This window comes from Fukomys damarensis, unplaced genomic scaffold (genome assembly GCF_012274545.1).
Source record: "Fukomys damarensis isolate Sample0158 unplaced genomic scaffold, DMR_v1.0_HiC HiC_scaffold_36, whole genome shotgun sequence".
In the NCBI taxonomy this organism is placed as follows: domain Eukaryota; kingdom Metazoa; phylum Chordata; class Mammalia; order Rodentia; family Bathyergidae; genus Fukomys; species Fukomys damarensis.
Genome location: NW_022900948.1, coordinates 29,077,582 through 29,097,879, shown reverse-complemented (window position 1 = coordinate 29,097,879; position 20,298 = coordinate 29,077,582). Strand labels below are relative to the sequence as shown.

The 20,298-nt window shown below is 40.0% G+C and overlaps 2 protein-coding genes across 10 annotated transcripts in view; one reads left to right on the top strand and one right to left on the bottom strand.

Annotated features, from left to right (window-relative positions):
* The window catches only part of Kiaa1958 (KIAA1958 ortholog), a 143,143-nt gene that overhangs the window by 52,542 nt on the left and 70,303 nt on the right, over positions 1–20,298 (bottom strand). For 2 of the 5 annotated variants that reach the window (XM_010639364.2, XM_010639361.2), the window contains one exon: positions 15,187–16,010. The exons of 1 other annotated variant lie outside the window; for it this stretch is intronic. In XM_010639364.2, coding sequence (XP_010637666.1) covers positions 15,204–16,010 — 807 coding nt within the window. In that variant the 3' untranslated portion in view covers positions 15,187–15,203. Of the gene's footprint in view, positions 1–13,913; positions 16,011–17,265; positions 17,302–20,298 lie in introns of those variants that run through there. 2 more of the 5 variants (XM_010639362.2, XM_010639363.1) reach the window with 2 other exon arrangements.
* Inip (INTS3 and NABP interacting protein) overlaps positions 1–20,298 on the top strand; it is a 108,642-nt gene that overhangs the window by 36,464 nt on the left and 51,880 nt on the right. The window lies entirely within an intron of this gene.

Below are 20,298 nucleotides of genomic sequence, written 5' to 3'. Positions count from 1 at the left end.
CTGGGGATTTAGCTCAGTCGTTCCACCATTTGCCTCACAAATGCAAGGGTACTGAATTTGATCCCTGGTACCAAAAACAAAAAAACACACACACAAAAAGAAAGGAAATAACAGGGCCAGGGATGTCACTCAGTGGCACAGTGCCTGCCTGACAGATGTGGGGTCCTGAGTTCAATCCTCAGTACCCCCCCGCCAAATCTTGTGAAGCTGGACATGGTGGTGCATGCCTGTAATCCCAGTAGGCCAACGCAGGAGGAGCACCATGAGTTCAAGGGCAGCCTGGGCTACATAGTGAGACCCTATCTGAGAAACAAAAGTGGTGGCAAGGATGTGGAAAAATTGGAAGTCTTTTTGGTAAAAATGTGAAATATTGTAGCTTCTGTGGAAAACAGCATGAAGGTTTCTCAAAATAATAGGTGTGGTGGTGCCTGCCTATAATCTCAGTACTTGGAAGGCTGATGCAGGAGGATTGCTATGAGTTTGAGGCCAGCCTGGGCTACCTACTGAGCTCAAGCATAGTCTGAACTACAGAGGAAGACCCTGTCTGAAAAAAAAATAACTGAAATTATAATTTTATCCAGCAGTTCCACTTCTAGGCATATGCACAGAAGAAACCAGGGACTTGAACAGTTATTTGTATATCTATTTTCATAGCTATATCCATCACAATAGCCAAAAGGTAGAAACAACCCAAATGTCTATTGGTGGATGGGTGACAAAGGAAATGTTTATTCCGTCCACATTGCTATCCTGAGGCAGCAGAACCCAAGAGGGCCAGCCGGCTCCTCAGAGGAGCTGTGCCTATTTTGAGCGTTAAAGAATAAGGCTTTTGCAAAAGGAGGCAAAGCTGGGCGTGGTGACACACACCTTTAATGCCAGCGCTTTAGGCTTTGGTGGCAGGATCGCAAATTCAGGCCCAGCCTGTGCAGATTAGTGACTTTGCAACACTCTGACTCAAAAGGAATGGGCTGGGGAGGTAGTTCAGTCAGTGCAAAGGCCCCGGGTTCCATCCCAAGTACGGGGGGGAAAGAAAGAGGAGTAAGAAGAGGACATAGAAGGGCATATGGACTGCTATACTGACTCTAGACTGGGTAATTTATCAACTAAAATTTATAAAGAATTGGTTGCTCTCCAGGTACTGTGGCACAGACCTGTAATCCCAGCACTCAAGAGGCTAGAGCAAGAGGATCAGTTTAAGGCCGACCTGGCTACATGGTGAAAAGCCCTGTCTCAAAAAAGAAAACAAATTTTTTTATTGCTTACGGTTGAGGAGACTAGGAAGTCCAAGATGGAGACACCAGCAGACGCAGCATATGGCGAGCCTGTTTCCTGGTTCACAGCCAGTACCTCCTGTGCATCCTCACAGTGGGAGGGGCATTACAGGCCCCTCGTGCCTCTCATAAGGACGCTCATCCACTCATGAGGGCAGAACCCTCCCCACGGCCCTGCCTCTTGTCACCATCACTGCGGAAGTCAGGTTTCCACCTAGACATTTTGAGGGACGCAAACACACAGACCATAGCAACGTCCTAGACAAAGGATGGAGAGGAGGAGGCGCCACAGCAGAGGAAGGGAACGGTGTGAGGACGATTTGGAGCTTTATCAGGAAGATTATCAGGCATTTAAGGAAAATGATAGGATGTGATTATTTGTATTTAGTAAGATTTTCCCAGGAAGCAGTAGACAATGGACTGGTGGTGGGAAGATCACTCAGGTGAGTTTTAAGTCATCATAGGCAGAATGGTGAGGCTGACCAAGTTGATGGTAGTAAGGACAAAGGGAAGAGTCTCCGGTAAAGGAAGTTCTGGGAGCTGTATGTTACTTTTCTGTCAGGTTTCTGGCTTAGGCACAGGAAGGTACAGGTACCATGTTCTCAGAAGGGAACAGTGGGATGGGGGCTCCAGGGACCTTTCTGGGCTGGGCTTTCCGTGGAGAAGTACTCACTTCTGTCTCTTACATCTAGAATGGTATCAGTTATACACCGCAGTCATCCTTGGGAGCTCAGAAAATAGGCCTGAAATGAGAAAGGCTTAGATAATCTGGTTGTACATGTGCTTAAGGTGATGGGAATGGATGAGCTCATCCTGAGAAAATATGAAAGACTGAACCTATGTAAATGAATTTCAAAGAATGAGGAAGCCAAGAAAGAAAAATCTATAGATGCACGGAACATCCTGGGGACAGTGATGCAAGCTGTCATGGAGGCCAAGGAGAAGGGTATTTCTGGGCAAGTGTAAGATGGTTTCCAAAGTCTGCCTGTGGTGCCACTGGCCATGCTGATGGGGATATACATGGCCAAACATCTTTAACAATTGGGTGTTGATATCTATTTATTGCAAGTAATACAGCATTTATGTAATATATATAGGGGGGGGGAGAGAGGGAGGATCTCATTGTGTATTCCACACTGGCTTTGAACTCAAGTGCTGCTCCTGCCTCTGCTGGGATCATAGGCAAATGCCACCACACTTGGCTCAGTTACACTGAAAAATAGCAAGAGAACCATATAGCCTAGAACTATACATAACCACAGTACTATATGTACTGAGAATATAAGATCAAAGGAAATTGCAGTGGTGCGTGGCTGCAATCCCAGCTACTCAGGAGGTGAAGGTAGGAGGATCGTAAGTTCAAGGATAGCCTGGGGAATTTAGTAAGGGTTTGTTTTTAAAGCAAATATGGACATATTTCAATCTCCAGTACAAATGTTTGAGTTTTTTTGTTTTTTGTTTTGACACAGGGTCTCACTATGTAGTTTAGGCTGGCCTTGAACTCACTATATAGCTCAGGTTGGCCTCGAACTCATAGTGATCCTCTTGCTTTAACCTCCGAAATGCTAGGATTGAAGGCAGGCACCACTGGGCCCTGCTCCCAGTATGAAAGAGAGGGAGAAGGAGGGGGAGGGGGAGGGAGAGGGAGAGGGGAAGAAGAGAAGGAAAGGAAAGGAAGAGAAAGAAAGAAGGAAGGAAGGAAGGAAAGAAAGAAAGAAAGAAAGAAAGAAAGAAAGAAAGAAAGAAAGAAAGAAAGAAAGAAAGAAAGAGAAAAAAAAGGACTATTAAGACAATACTTTTCCCTGCCTGGGAAGTGGTCACACTGTACCCTTTCAATTCTGGCCATTATCCAAGGGACACTGCACTAACTGTTAAGTGTTTCTTATTGGTGGGGTTAGAATCTTCAATACTATCCTAAAAAATTGGGTTCTCTAAATTTGACCAAACTATTAAGCATTATTACTCTAGTTAAGTGTATTAGAAATGTGCTGAATTACTTCCTTGATTGCATTTTGAACATTTTAACAGCTGAGTACATTGTAAATACTCCAGTAGGAGTTTTTATTTCTCATCTTTATTTCTCTGGGATCCCATGAGAAATACAAGAATCTTGTTTATTGCTCAAATATATCTTGTTTAATGTCTTTTGTGTCTGTCCCTGGTAGTGAAAATGCTCCTAATCAGAGGAAGGAATAAAGCAGGGAAATGAAAGGCAGAGAAGGAAAACTAATGGGTTAGGAGTGTGGGGAGACACACCTTCAAAGAGTCCAAAGCAAACTGGTCACCAGAGTCTTGCCCGGCAAAGGGAGACGGTGTGGTGTGGTGACACTGAGTGGCAGACAGCGGGCAGTGGCCCTGAAGGTGTGAGGCCTCTACCCTGTCCCACATCCCCGCTGCTGCTCGCCCGAGGGCCCCATTGTTCTTTCAAATGGTGACACAAGGAGCTGTTCATCCACAGACCTAGGAAAAGGTCCTGTGCCACCCCAGACCTTTGCCGTCCTGTCTCCAGCCTCACTCTCCTAGTCTTCATGGTACTTCAGTATGATTGAATTACAGGTCTGTGTGTCACAAGCACAGCTGGCTTAGGGGTGCTGGAATCAACCCCAGGATTTCACAGGGCTGCCCATGCTCTAAAGGGACAGAACAGGCACTGCCAGGCAGGAGGTACCAGTGCAGCCAGCCTGCCATCTTCACCCGGCTCTAGCCATCACTGCCACCCCTCAGCAGCTCCCCTGAAGGTGTCACCAGCATCATCCCCATCTCTCTGCAGGTCTCTCCTTTTAGTTGGGGTACTGTGATTCTGTGAGATTGGTCGGGAGGGTTGTAGAGCTCTAGTATAGGAGGTTTTTATGGTCTTTAAAAGGAACATAAAACTCTGCCACATGGAAAATTTTAAACATAAACAAAAGAACAGAGAAGAGTATAAATACTCACATACCCATCACCTTGCTTTACCAATCCTCTACTCAAGGCCAATCTGTATTATCTATGTCTCTAATTACCATTCTGGATTATTTTGAAGCAAATCCTTATACTTTAGAATATGTCTTAAAAGACAACTCTTAAAAATATTAGTACAGGACTAAAAAGAACTGTTTGTAAAATGTGGCATGCATATATACATTTCCTGGGAAAAGATCCAGAGCTTCATCCAATTTTAACTGCTTTTTAAAAACCATTCAGATGGTGTCCTGGCCTCCCCTACTTAATTCTCCTAAGAGAACGATCATCCGTGGTAAATAGCAGCAGCAGCAGTGCAACTCCAGGAGCCAGCCTCACACTCAAGAGATCATCAGTTTTTTAAACTAACATTTAAAAAAGTATTATTACAGTAGAATGAAAAGAGGGTCAGTTTGCCTGAGGATCAATAATTCTTAAAGCATCTTCTCATCTTTGCACTATTACCACTGAAAACCGTTGAAAATATTTTTCAGAACTTGTTTCTTAGAAATGTTTTTAGCTGTTGTATATTTTTTTGGTCTTTGAAACAGGGTCTTACTATGTAGTTCTGGCTGGCTTTGAACTCACGCAGGTCCACCTGTCTCAGCCTCCTGACTGCTGGGATTATAGGTGTGCTCTATCACAGCCATCAGCTGTTGTATATATAGAACAGTAGTTTTCTGCTTTAAAAGTTTTGAGGATTAAGTGTAGTCTCCAAAATAATAACAATTAATTTACAAAGCAGAAAAACATTAATTAAGGGCATATACACAATGGTCAGTGTGTCACCAGGACAGATTTCCAGATGGGGCCTTGGCCTGCCCAGCAACGCACATGTCAGAGGACCAGAGGGAGAGTTGGCTGGAACAACTTTCACCAAGAATACTGGTTCAGAAGCAGTGAATGTGGGAAAGGAACTGCTCAGAATGTCCTAACATTGAAAAATACAAAGGAAAACATTACTTCCATAAATGTGATACTTAAAAAAAAAGTTCAGAAGTCATACGTAGTGCAGATTAAAGTAACTAGATTAAGAAAACAGACATAAAGTATACATTACATTTTTTTTATTTTTCAAAAAAAATATCTGGGTTAAACAGTCAAGCTTCATGTACATAAAACAACTTTTAAAAAAATCCAGAACCTTGCAGATTGTTAACCGACTCTTCTAGACTACCAACTAGGAGGGCTGGACTAGCTGCACATAAAATTGCTTCTTCTGCTGACACACCATGACAGAGCACAACACAACACCCGCTTCCCCACTTGTCCTTCCACACGTGTGTGCCCAATGTAGCTGTCACTGCAGGAGAAGAGCTGGAACTAGTACAATAAAATCATTCAAGTTATTGAACATCAATCTGAAAGATGTTTCCAGTGTTAAGTTATGGGCATCTTAATCTGTTAAAAAAAAAAATTACATATCCAGAACACCGAAGCATTAGGAACACAGTTTTGTTGACATTTGAAAACTATAACCACATAGAAAACACTTAAATTTTGAAATAAGAGCATTGTGTTTCTTACCTAAGTGGTTAAATCAGACTTCTGTCTGTCACAGCGAAGCAAGGGGACCCTGGGAAAGGTTAGACTTGGAATCTACCTGGAAGAGATTTTTTTCTATCTTTGGGAAGAGGTTTTGCTGTGTTTCAAAATGAAAAATGAAGCAAATGCAAAGCAGTCTGTGACCTGTTTTATTGCTAAATTTAAAGCAAACATGCTGGTGTCACTGAAAATTTAGCTGAGGGTTTAAATTGGCAGACAACTTGGGACGCAGATGAAGTTTTTACAGTGCCAGGAAGGAGCTGAGCATGGAGGCTGATGATACTGTGTTCCCGTGGGTTTCTAGGTCCTTCCAGTATGAGCAAATGAAAAAACAAAACAACAAACCCAATTTTAGTGCTAATGCTGACATTGTGGACTCCAGAATTTTTTACTGGCTTTTTCTTTCTTAATTTGGAGCTGTGGTCAGACCCAGAGCCTTGTGCATGATAGGCAACCTCTGTACCACCTCCAAGTCTCCAACCTTTACTATTTGAATTTAAACAGGATGCCATAAAATCCAAATTAAGGAAAGCACCTCACTGCCCTTGCTGACTTTTTTTGGTGCCAGGGATTAAACTTGGGACCTTGTACTTGTGAGGCAGGAGGTGGCACCAAGCAGCTAAATCCCCAGTCCAGCCCTCACTGACTTTCTACAGTTAAAATTGAAATCTTGCATTTGCACTCTAAAACAAGTTTATTTTTAATTTGCTTTTTAGGAGACACATATTTAGTAATCATGTTGCTTTGTAGCTGTTATTGAGTGTGAGGAGAGGGGAGCAGCCATGGAATGGAGTTGACAAGCTCCACTCTAGGTTGTCAAGCCCCAGAAGAAATTAGGGTGCCTGGCTTTGACTCACTTTTATTATAATTATTATTTTTGGCTTTTTTGAGACAGGGTCTCACTATGGAGTTGAGACTGACCTGGAACTCATTGTGTAGCCCAGGGTGGTCTTGAATTTACAGCGATCCTCCTGCCTCAGCCTCCCGAGTGCTGGGATTACAGGCATGCACCACCACACCTGGCTTGTGACCCACTTTTGTTTTAAGACAGGGTCTTACTACCCAGGCTGGTCTTGAACTCATGAGCCTCCTACCTCAGCACCCGCAGTGCTAGGATTACATGTGTGCACCACTACATCTGGCTAGGAGCAATAGATTTTTTTTTCCAATAGTGTTTGATTGATTGTGGGGAAACTCAAGAGGAATTTATATTTTATATGTGTAAGTCATATCTGAATTTTGTACTTCCATCATTAACATACATTATTTCAGGAATAAAAATAGAACGTGATTCTGTAGTACTCCAGTTGTTTTTAGCTCCACCTTGATTAATTTATTAGCTCATTCATGGGAAAACTCTGGGCACTTGTACACATGTGGTTTCTTCCACTTAAAAGCATACGTGTCCTGCTAGGGGATGATGACCAGATGTTCAATACCGGAATCCCTTGAGATATTAGGCAAATACAGTTTAAAGCAGGCCTTGTAGATTGCAGTACAATTTATTATTTTTATATAACCAGTACATAGCTATTTTCTGGGTGCTTATCATAACTAAAAATATTCTATGCATTAACATATAAAATGTCTGAACTTTCAAAGACTTAACTTTCCCTTTTGAAATCCCGTTGTTCCTGGCATTCAGTGCTATACATATGCAAGAAGTTTGAAGCCAGATACTCTGTTTTCTTGTAAGCAACTTCTTAGATTTTGACTGAAGGCCTGTTTTGTTTTGTTTTTTTTTTAATTCTCTATTATTATTTTTGTCAGCAAGTGCTTAACTATTGGTCTCATTCACTTTTTGTTTTTGTTTTTTGGGGGTCCTGGAATACAGTGAGTTTTTTCAATCTACAAGCACAGATTTCTCATTCTGTTCAGAAAAACTGAATTTTTATAGTCTAATATTTTTCTCAATATAGCCTTCCACTAAAAAAGCATATTTCAGTAATGCCAGTAGTGTTGTTTTCCACATCCATTCTCTTCCCCAGTATTTTATTTTGAATAAAAGTCGTTTATCTTGTGCATAATTGACAAGTTTTAAAAGCATCCATATTGTTCTTTTCAGCTTCCAACGTGGGTTTTAATCTATTGTTGTGCTTTAACTTCTGTTAAATTCTAATTTCTAGCCTTTTCCACTTTTTCTGTTAACTCATTCTCATCTTAAGGTAACTTTCTGTCACTGCACAGAAACAACATTTTAAAGAGTGTTCTGGAAACTCTTTTCCCTTGGTTCCACATTTCTTTATAGGCCTCATTTTGTTTTTCTTGTACTCATCCTTAAATGTGGTTCTTTCTTCCCAGACGTGTACTTATTTGTCAAATCCCCTTTTCATTCAAATTCCAGGTTGATGGTAAAGTGATGTACATATTTCTAAGTACAATTTCTGGTTTACCACTTTTCTATTTAAGTAGCATCATTTTCTTTTCTTTTACTGGCTTTTCTGAATGTCTGAACCAACACTGTATGTGAAACACAATCTCTGCATGTTCTATTCTGCTACCCAGTCACTCACTGTTTCTACTTTGACCTAAAAGGCTTTACTGTCACAAGATACCGTGTGTCTACTGGTCCCTCTCTGCTGTCCGCTCATTTTAGCCTTAGGGTTTGGAGGCTGAGCTGAATGAGGAGGAAGAATGTTGGGGCAAAGGAAGAGAGGGTGGGATCTAGAACCTTCTCTTCATGGTGAAGTATTTGCTTTAAGAGGATCAGTCAGTTATTTTTCCAGCTCAGGAACTCAGCACGGATAAGGAAACATACATGGCTGTGAGGAAGACATACACTAAATCACTTTCAAAATCTTAATTTCACAAAATCTGTTTCATGGATGGACGACAAAGACTGTGAGCTACAACTTGGAAAGTTTTGCCTAATCCACCTCTATGCCTCAGCCATTGTGTCAATCTCTTTTAGATTCTAGACCTGAGATTTGGTCTATTGGGTCTTTTTTGTTTTGTTTTTTGGTACCGGGGATTGAACTTAGGTCATTGTGCTTGCAAGGCAGGCGCTGGAACCACTGAGCTAAATCCCCGGCCCACTCTATTGGGTCTTTATGGGTGTTCTTCTGAGAAGGTAAAAGAAACTCAATGGGGACTTCTGCAGGCCCAGTGTCATTCTGACAGATGCAGTACTATTAATTTTTAAGAATCCAAATCTTTCCAGCTGTGATGTGGAAGAAAGAGTTCTGAATTAGTTTTCCAGTCTTGAATGTACTACTTATTGCCTGGTTGACCTTGGATAGGCTCTTTAATATCTCTGGGCTTTAAGGGAATCTGGCTAGATGACCTCAGGGTCTCCTATAACTTATTCTTTTAAGTTTCAAAAGAGGGAATAAATATGGCCTGATGAAGAATAGAAAAAAAATGGCCAAGTATATTCTGCTCAGAGTATTTGATCTAAATATTATATAAAAATACTGATATCAAAATTAAGTGCAAAAGTAAAAAACCGGAGCACATAATTATGACATAGATTAAGAATTCCTTTTCATATTAAGCCATAGTTCCTATGTCTAACTGACATATTGGTATGACCGCCTGCCCTTTAAGGTAGATAATATATATTACAAATTAATTAATGGATAAGGACAGAAGGTTCTCTACAGGCAGAAAATGTTATACTCGTTCAAAAATACTATCAGGCTTTCCAAGAACTATTAAATGGGACCACATAACTAATCAATTATTCAAGAGTACATATAAGGTGTAATACAGTATGGCTTGAGAAATGGGATATCTCCCAAGTAAGTAGAAAGTTTAAAATATTTTAGAAGTGAAATGGACATGTATGGGCCTGAAGGAGGCAGTTTTTAAAATGGAATTAGCACTGAATTTGGAATCAAACCTACATTCAAATTTAACTCTCCACCTTATTAGATCTGCAATAATTTGGTAAGTTTATTTACCTTATCTTACCTTACCTCAGTTTTTCAGTAAGTAAAATGGGCAAAATTACATGTACTTTGCAGAACTGTTGTGCAAATTAAGTGAGATGAGGCAATTTTATGAGAAAGCCCTTAGTACTGTCAAATTTGAATTTTCAAGAATGTTTTATTTGAACAAATCAGTAGATGTAACAGTATCTAGAGTTAAATACAAATTAATCAGTTGCATTGACCATAAAGTATTTAGAAGACCATTTTCCTCTCAATAGAGTGGCAGTAATGGAGAATCTGTCTAATAACTTTTTTTTTTCTTGGTGCTGGGGATCGAACTCAGGACCTTGTGCTTGTGAGGCAGGCATGGTGCCACTGAGCTAAATCCCTGGCCCAAATAACTTAATATTAATGTAATTACTATGCATCTACATGTTATCCAATTTTTTTGGTCTTAAAACTTTTCTGAAATGGTTAATTTCCATATAAGCTATATTAGACAGATAACAAAGCACTTGAATTGAATAACAGTCTGATTCTAATCAACAAGTAAACATGGGGAATGTCTCTGGGTAGAAGAAGATCTGAAAAGAAGTAGAATTTATTGTCAGGGGTGGTGGTGCATATCTATAATCCCAGTACCTTGGGAGGCTGAGGCGGGACGGTCACAAATTCAAGTCCAGTCTGGGCAACTAAGCAAGACCCTATCTCAAAAAACAAAAATTAAGGGAGGGATGTAAGACAGCATAATCATCAGTAGTGGACAAAGAAATAAAAAAGAATTAGAATTTCTCAAAATCATCATCACCATCATAATCATCATTGGCAAACTTTGCCAAGTATGTATGGGCAGCCTCCCTCAGAGAAGTTTTGAGGAATACTATCTTGTCTGAATACATACTTGCCAGATGTAGAAATTTCCAGAGATGTCAGTTTAATTACCATCCCCCATGGCTGCCTCTTCCCTCAGAAAGGCAGTGCAGCTGTAGGTCCCATCCCACCTCATGTTTTAATGAAGTTGATTCATTTATAGGGGAAAAAACAAAGCTCCTTACCAAAGAACATGGCCTTAGCAACTATGTTTTTCCTTTTTTCTTCTCATTGAGTTTATTGGTACCTATGTTTTTCTTTTAACACAGAGCATTAAAAATTCAATCCCAAAGCCAAACCATTCATATATACAAATTTGAAACTTTCAGTGTATTCTGTTTAGAGCTCTCTCTTAACAGCTTCTAAATATGTACAGGCCTTAACCTGGACTAAACTGAAGCTTATCTAGGGAAAATTAGGTAGTTCTTTATTGAGGTCTTCATTGTTTGCATTCATTGATGCCTAAAGATAACTGATTAGGAGTTCAAAATTTGTTAGCATTCCATACATATTTCATAAAAGCAACAAACTGATGCATATTTGATAGGGATGATATTTAAACATTCTGTGTATTTAAGTAGTAACATTGCAGCCAGTGCTAGCCTTAACCAGTGATGGTGAACCTTTTAGAGCTTTCAGTGGTAACAAACAGCCCACTGTGGTACCCCTGCCATAGGTTCTCCCACCCCTGGCCTAAACTAAGAAAAAATAATCAACTTTTGCTATTTAGAGATAGAAAAATAATTTTACAAGCTGTGAAACTAGAAAAGTTAAGAGAACTCTTATTCCTAACAAAGACTTCCCAGTATAGTGAGATGAGCTAAATTAGAGCATTGAGGACTTAGGAATTCTCTACCCTGGTATCACCATTCCTAACTGTATGACCTTGAGAAACTGCATTAATAATTGTGCTAACATTATTCCCCTTGGACATGATTCATTCCATCGAGCCCACTTTACAAGAGAGTACTGAAGTAGCTCCCAATAATCTCTGGACTACAGCTTTCATTTCTACATCAATATTACTTTGTCCAGATTTTCTTAATGACTGCTTGTATATGCCAAAAGTGCTTGATGCTTTTACTATGTTAAAATAAAAATCAAAGTAAGAGGATCTCACATTTCTTCAAATACCATTTATCAGTCAGAGCAGAGTAATACAGAATAAAATCTAAGGAAAGCCAGACAATGCTACATGACCAAAGAGGCCATTTCTTTCACAGCTTTGGTTAGGTGCTTCCAGACTATTCCTTTTATTTTTTATTTATTTATTTTTTTTGCAAATGCACAAAACAGTGGAAATTTTTTCCATAAAACCTCTTAAAGTTTTTCTGTTCTTCCTTCATTTGTTTTTGCTTACATGTGAGGTATCAGGGCTTGGATGTATTGGAGGTAGAATTCATGGGCATAACTTGTTCACTTGACCAGATTATAGGTTTGGTTTCCTTCTCACACTTAATAGTTTAAGGGACACAGAATGTCCACAATGGAAGAAATAAGTATAAAAGTCAGCATTTACCACAGGCTTATGATGAGCCTAGTACTGAACCAAACTCTTCATATTTAATTAGATCTAACCAATCAAATTGATACCCTATTATCTCTGCCAAACTCAGCTCCCAGCAAGGAGGCCTGCTGGATTCTGGGAGGCGGGACCCAGAGCTCTTTTTAGAGCAGTCACAGGAGGTGCTACAGTGTGAGCTCCTCAAGAGCTCCACAGGTCCTCTCACACCTCAGTCCTCCATTCCTCATGCAGGACCCAGAAGCAACTTGTACCTTAGGCGAACTTGTGAATTCTTGATATTCATTCCCAACAACTGTGGAGCACAAAAACTGAAGGTAAGTAGAGAAAATGCCCTTTATCTCCCCTCTTCCTTCTCTTGGGATTCTCCTTTCTCAGGTAAGAGCAGAAAATCCTGGTCTCTAGAGGTGATGGCATAGGGCTAACTGGAAAGACACAGCCATTGCCTCAGCTGAAGCCAGCTGAACAGAGCTCTTGTGCCCTCCTCCATGTCCTCTGAGGACCCAGCCACATGCATGGATAATAGGACTTTGCCATGCTGGCAGGTCTTCAAGGCTTTGCTGCATGGAAAGTTGTGTGCATATCTGTACATATACACACACACAGCAGAGACAGACCTGTGCAATGGTGGCACACAGCAGCACTTGATAGATTTTTGCTTCCTCCCTCCCTTTCCTGCAAAGGAACCTGTGATAAACAGCAGTTAGGATGCTGTGCAACAGTTCTTTTGTTATATCTGGTGTCACTGAAGATTTGCCCTCTGATTTTTCAGTATAATCATTCCCTTCAGACCTCTAGGCATTTATAATACATCAAATAGGTGGCAGGCAACTAACTTGAGGCAGAGATGGTTACTCAGCTGCTGAAAAGCCAAAACCAACAGAAAGGTTACAACCTCTGGATCAATTATTGCTACTTTTGGAAATGTTAGTCTGAAAAGATCCCAGTGATTCCTAGAAACAATTTGTTCTTGAATCTATTTAAAATAAAAATGGAGGTTTTATTAAATTAGGCTGTAGGGTATGGTGACAGTTCACATAGGTTATATTTCAGTTTAAGTGCAGAACTGACAAGAAAAGGACCATTTGCTTTCCACAAACACAATATCCTTTGGGTGTTTAGCAAACTAAAGGAAACTGTACCTAATGTTTTGTGTCTATTCCTTCTTAATCAAAACCCTAAAATCACTATAAGAAACCACGACAACAATATGCAATATTAAGTCATAGCACTATTAACTATTTCTTGTTGTTTATATATACATGGAGATCTAACAAAATTAATCTCTACTCAGGAAACTAGTAAACAGAATTATAAATGTGCAGTAACTAGAAATGTTATATCACTAGACCTTAAGGCAGCATTGGTTGAGTCTTCTCTGGTAAAGTATCACATAATTCAATGGCCAGTGTATGACTTTAAAAACGATTAAAACAAATTCTGAAATAATGCTTTGAGAAAGAAATAGGACTAACTTCAAGACTCCTACAAAATGAATTTGCATTGGAATTTTAATTTGAGATTAGACAGTGTACAGAGGAACATAATGATGTAAAGATATAGCGGTCTTTCTCAGATACAAAATAAAGACACCACCTAGAAATTACTATTACTTTTAGTTAGCACTTTTTGGGCTCCTTTGTTACTTACTGTTGCATTCAGAGTAGTTATTAGAAAATTCTGCTGATATGTTTGTTTATTTGTTTAGTTTTTTGTTTTTTTGAGACAGGGTCTCACTGTGTAGCCCAGGCTGGCCTCAAACTCACAGTGATCCTCCTGCCTCAGCCTCCCAAGTGCTGGGATTACAGGCATGCGCCACCATGCCCAGCTGCTGATGTTTTAGACAGGGTCTCACTGTGTAGCCCAGGCTGGCCTCAAACTCACAGTGATCCTCCTGCCTCAGCCTCCCAAGTGCTGGGATTACAGGCATGCGCCACCATGCCCAGCTCTGCTGATGTTTAAACAAGGGGTCAGGTTGAGTTTTACCTGAGTGAAATACTTTCAAACTGCATTTGATAATTTATCATTATGCTCTGATTTTATAACTACATCCTTAATGCTGGGTTTGCTTACCTGGTAGACTGCCTAAGTCATAGTGTCCCAAGCATCTGTGCCAACCCTAAAAGGGTGACATCTATTGTGGCTGAAAAAGCCATACTTTGATTAAAAAATATTTCAAAGCTTTTAATAAACACATGTGGGGATTTGTTTTCCTGTGGTTTGTTTTGCTGGACTTTGCTGGTTAAGCCTGAACATTACTGTTTGTTGTTTTACACATCCAGTGCTATACGCTGACAGGACAACTATGGAATGGAGAACAGATTTAAAACAACCACCACCTCTACAAAATGTTCAAATGAAAAGCGCTCTCACATGGTGCTGAGAACTAAGACATAGGCACTTCTGCTTCAGAGGTTTTCACATTTGGATCACACGTGGCTTTCCCAAGCCGTTTTCTTTCACTCCTTCAAATTCTCTTGTGTTGTACAAAACATCTAGTTCACTGAAAACCTTGTTCTCAACAAACTCCCTTTTGGTGCATTAATCTTTTTTTCATAAGTTTCCCTACTGACAGCGGAGACTGATCCTTCCGTGGCAGCGAGCAGCCCCTGGCAGGTGCTTCAGGATGTTCTCATGCGAGGCTGCTTGCTCTGCGGGACCAAGTCATCCACCAACACAACGGAGGAGGGTCAAGTGCAATTCTTCTCTAACGTGTCCGCCTCTTTCTAGTTCCTTAATGTGAATGTAATTCAACAAAGTACGGTCTCCACAACATTCTAAAGCTACTGGGCTACTGGGATTTTAAAAAATGACACTTAAACAGCTTCAATTTTTCTTTTTTTCCAGAAAACCTGTGCTAAAAAGGCACTAGATAAAATGAATTTCCTCAGTCTTCTTTATAGCAATTATATATTGTGTTTGCTTTTATGATTGAGTGAAGGTGACACACATTTGGATAAAATGGCCAAATTATTCAGATTCACCTACTTTCATTTTAAAAAACAAACTCCAAGTCATAGGAATAGCAGGCCACACTGATGAAGACCGGCACGTCCATGGAAGTCACACCCAGTCAGGCTCTGCCATCCCAGGCTCTGGTTGCTGCTGACTTTGGCCTTGGCTGCCTGAGGGAGCTCTGGCCTATGAGAGGGAGCAAGGCAGTGGCCTGGACCCAGGGAGAGCTCACTGGCAGCAGCTGTGGGAGCCAAGCCTCCTGGAGACCTGAGTAAAAGAGACAAAAGTGAAGTTCTCACAGTTTTCCAGCTTGACCTTCTTGGCTAAGTTTGGGACAATTCCCCGAAGAGACCGCAGCCCCATCCTCTGCTCCTCGTACCACACACTGCCCATGTCTGTGGCCTCCTTCCTGGCAGTAAGGTAGAAGGGGGACTTGGCCTCCATTTGGGCAGGTGGCCGGTGGATGTACATGTACTTGTAGAGGAGGCAGTATGGGCACTGTTTGTGTCCCCTGGAATGCTCATGGTAGATTTTCCCGTGACACACTCTAGTGGAACCGCTCCGACTCTCCCGCTTCACACTGTCTGTCCGGGCAAAGTAGGGCTGGTTCTGTGGGTCTTTGAGCAGTTCAATGTCACCATACATCAGATCTGCATGTTCCTGCAGTGTCCTCATGTTCAGGTATTGGCTGTTGTACTTGACCACAGTGGACAGGAGAGTGATAGGGCTGTCATCCCCTAGACACCCTGCCTGCCACATCTCTTCCTCATCAGAAAGAGAGAAGTAGACGATATTGCGAGAACGGGCACCTGACATCCCTGCCTTACTCAGCACCCATAGCTTCTCCTTGAGTTTCTTGGTGGAAGAACTGAAGGTGCTGCTGGTGATAGAAAAGCCCACACCTGCATTCTTCAGGATGCGGTCCAAGCCTCGGCGGATGGCATGGAGCGAGGTGGCCAGGAAGTCTGAGCCGTCACTCTTCTTAACGGTGACATAAAAGTTTTCAAGCAGCTCATTCAACTTCACTGCAGGGATCTCAAATGAGACAAACACTGAAGTTACACATTTGAGGAAACCTAAATAGCCAGACCCCGCCTCCCTTCTAATCCTCGCTGGGGGTTCTGCTGTGGACAGGACGTGTTGTGGCTTCTAGAGGGCCGACCCCTTAGCGTAACAGAGTAGAAAGAATAGTCCATTTCAAGCTGGAAGATCTCCGTTCTGTATTTGGCTAATCTTTTCAGATCTTAACATTTAAATCTGCAAAATAGGGCACAATAACTGACACCTCATAGGATTGCAGTAATATTTAAAACTGGACTGTGAAAGGGTTTGTAAGTAGTCATGACCATACACACCTGACCACACATATGCATGTGTGTCCACACACACATTACTACCAGCCTTTTGTAACTTCACTGTTCTTCTCTGGAAGGTCCTTTCTTTTCCTTGCTTGCAAATCATTCACTTCCTTCCCTTTGATAAGATTCAGTCACCCTGTCTGAACGATTCCTAAAGTAAAACACTCAGTAGCTCCAGCACTAATTTCTGGGATATCGTCCCTGAGCATGGTGCCAAATGGGAGGACAACTGACACATCTGTATTGCATAGTGAGTTAGTGGTTCTTGATTTTTCACTTGAATTTATCTGAATAGGTCCCGAAACATCTTTGGCTTCATAAACAATAGGGTTTCAACATCAATATTTGTTTAAAAGATGAAAAGATTAATAACTATGTTTCATTTTTTAAATCTTAGCTGATCTATATTAAACCAAAATAGATGAATAAACTCTAAAATATGGACAACTTTCATTTTGCATATTATTATGTTACATAAAATGTGTGCACATTAATACCATGCAAAGAGAGGAATACCTCTGACACACACAAGGTCCAAGTGATGTAATACATCATAAAAGAAAAACTGCCTGTGTTATCACGTCAGTCAGGGCTACGGTACACTAATCAAAACAAATGGGGACTACGGAAATGGATCATTCAGTTTTAAATACTTTAATGTAACTGACATATATTAAGGGGCAAGGTAACATGAACTTAAGTGACACTGAAAACTTATTTAAAAATATGACATCCATTTCAAAGTTTTTTTTTCTCATTGAATTTATTGGCCATTTCAAAGTTTTAAAAATTCAAATTAAATTGAGATTTGAAGAAAATAATCTCAGCTGGGTGTGATGGCTCACTCCTGTAATCCCAGAACTCAGGAGGCTGAGGCAGGAGGATCGCTGTGAGTTCGAGATCAGCCTGGGCTACATAGTGAGTTCCAGATCAGTCTCAACTACTTAGTGAGACCCTGTCTCAAAAAACTGAAGAGGGGAAAAAAAAAAAGAATGGAAGAAAGAAATCTCTTATTGGGCCAGGGATTTAGCTCACTGGCACCATGTCTGCCTCACAAATGTAAGGTCCTGAGTTTGATCCCCGGTACCAGAAAAAAAAGTCATGTTATTATAATGAACACTATTTTACAGGTAAGAATTATACAAATTATACCTAAATAAAAACATTAAAATCTTTTTATAAAGTCAGGGAGAATAAACATGATGTATACCATTGTTCTTATATAGTACTGTTCTGGAGGCACCAGGTAGGACAAGAAAAAGAAATTTTACACATGCATTCCCACATACATACGTGCACACACACATGGGCATATATACAGGAAGGAAAAAGACAAATGTTTTCTAATAATCTGATTGTTAGTCTAGGAAACTCCAAGAGATTCAGTAGAAAAGCTAGCAGTAAGAGTATAATAGCAGTATACAAAATAAAAGAAAAAGGGCTTTCTTATATACCAGTAATAACCAGTTAAAATAATTTCCCAATAACTATTGCACTCAGATTCAGCAGGCTTTGGATGTTTTTATTGTCACTTGCAACTCCCTACTTGCAGGTGATAACCTCTCTTTCTATTACCTGCAACTCTTTTGGTTACAAGAGAAATATCAATATCAGAATTAGAAGACTCCAAGGCCTTCAGGAAACTCAGTCTCTCATTTCTTCTCTGTAAAAGACTAGCTTTTTTTTTTTTTTTTTTTCCTTTTGTTTTGAGACAGGGTCTCACTATGTAGTTGAGACTGACCTGGAACTCACTATGAAGCCCAGCCTGGTCTCAGCGATCCTCCTGCCTCAGCCTCTGGAGTGCTGGGATTACAGGCATGCGCCACCATACCCGGCAAGACTAGCTTTCTTTACAGAGCTGCAAACATAGTCAACTACCTGTCTTCAAGGTTTATATCTTCAAGTTTCATGTATTATTAAGAGATCAACTCTCATTTTCAGTAGGAAAAAAAATAATCCAAAAGAAGGAGTCTCCCAGCTCATTACTAATTCAAACAATTTACCTGAAAGTGTTCCATCATGCTTAATGTGATAATTTTTTAAATAGCCATGTGGATAGTAGGACAGAAAGATTTCCTAGTTTTTTCTAAGAAAAATCTTTATTTTTTACTTTACTGCTTTAAACAAAAACCAAGAAACAAAGATGACCTGTGTTCACAGATTGAAAACTTAATGTTATTAAAATTGGCAATGATCCCCCAAATTACCTACAAATTTAGCATTATCCCTATCAAAATCCCAGCTGCTTAGAAAGCTGATCCTAAAATTCATAGGGAAATGTTTACGTAATCAAAAATAGCTAAAACAATCTTTCAAAAGAACAAAGTTGGAAAACCCATCCTTAATTTCAAAACTTATTACAAAGCTATAGAAATGGAGACTGTATGTCCCTGAAACTATATATATAGCTAAGAATCCAGAAATCGATCCTCAGATAAAAAGATAATTGATTTTGGCCTGGGGATTTAGCTCAGTGGTTCTGCCACCTGCCTCGCAAGCACAAAGACCAGAGTTTGATCCCTGGTGCCCCCCCATTGATTTCAATAAGGAGAAAAAATAACTTCAAGAAGAAATAGTAATCTTTTCAGCAAATGGTACTAGGATAGCTGGATATTCTATACCAAAGACTGAAGTTGGACTTTACCTCATACACAAATTAACTCAATGGATCAAAGATCTAATGTGAAAGTTAAAGTTTTAAATTCTTAGAGGCAGAAAAAGAGTAAATCTTCATGTCCTTGGATCAGAAAATGGTTTCTTAGACCATTGCTTAGGTACAAGTAATGCAAGAAAAAGTAAATTGAAATTCATTAAAATTAAAAACTGTGCTTCAGAAAGCAGCACCAAGAAATTATAAAGATGCCTGTGATCCCAGCACTCAGGAGGCCAAGGCAGAAAGATCGCTGCAAGTTCTGCCAGCCTGTCCTACATAGTGATTTCAAGGCCAGCCTGAATTGTATAGCAAGACCTTGTCTCAAAAGAAACAAAACAAAGCAAAATGAAAAGACAACCTACAGAATGGGAGAAAATATTTATAAATTATATATCTCATACAAGGCTTATACTTAAGATATATAAAGAACTATGAAAACAGCAAGAAGACAATGCATTTCAAAAATGGGCAAATGATCTGAATAGACACTTCACCTAGAAGATAAATGAATAGCCAATAAACTCATGCAAAGATGCTCAGCCTCGTTAGACATCAAGGAATGCAAAGCCAAGCCACAGGAGATTCCAGTTCACCCCGCCCAAAGGGATGGCTAGAATTCAAAACAAAACAAAACAAAACAATGATAATAAGCAGTATTAGTGAGGGTATAAAGAATATACTCATATACTCCCAAAAGAAATATAAGATGATACAGCTGCTTTGGAAACAGACTGGCAGGTCCCCAAAAGTTAAACATGAAAGCACCATGTTACCAAGCAATTCCATTCCTAGTTGTATGCCCAAGAAGACTGATAACACATCCTTACACAGATATGTACACACATGTTCACTGCAACATTAGTTGCAATAAATAGCTTAAATCTAGAAATAGCCCAAATGTCCATCAGCAGCTGAATGGATAAACAAAATGTGACATATGCATAGAATAGAATAGCCTGCAGCAATAAAAAGGAACAAATTATCAATCTATGCTAAAACATGGATGAACTTTGAAAATATTATGAATGAAATAAGTTAGACAAAAGGACAAATAAGTCAGAGACAAAGGACACATGATTCTACTTATGTAGGGAACCTAGATTAGGTGTATTCATAGCATCAGAAAGTAGAATAGAGGTTTCCAGGTCCTGAGGTGAAACAGAAATGGAGAGCTACTGTTGAATGGGTACAGTTTCTACTTGGAACAGTGAAAGAGTTCTGGAAATGAATAGCACTCGCAGTCTTGCAATACTGAATGCAATGAATGCCACCAAATTGTATACTTACAGTGGCTAAAAGAGTAAATTTTATG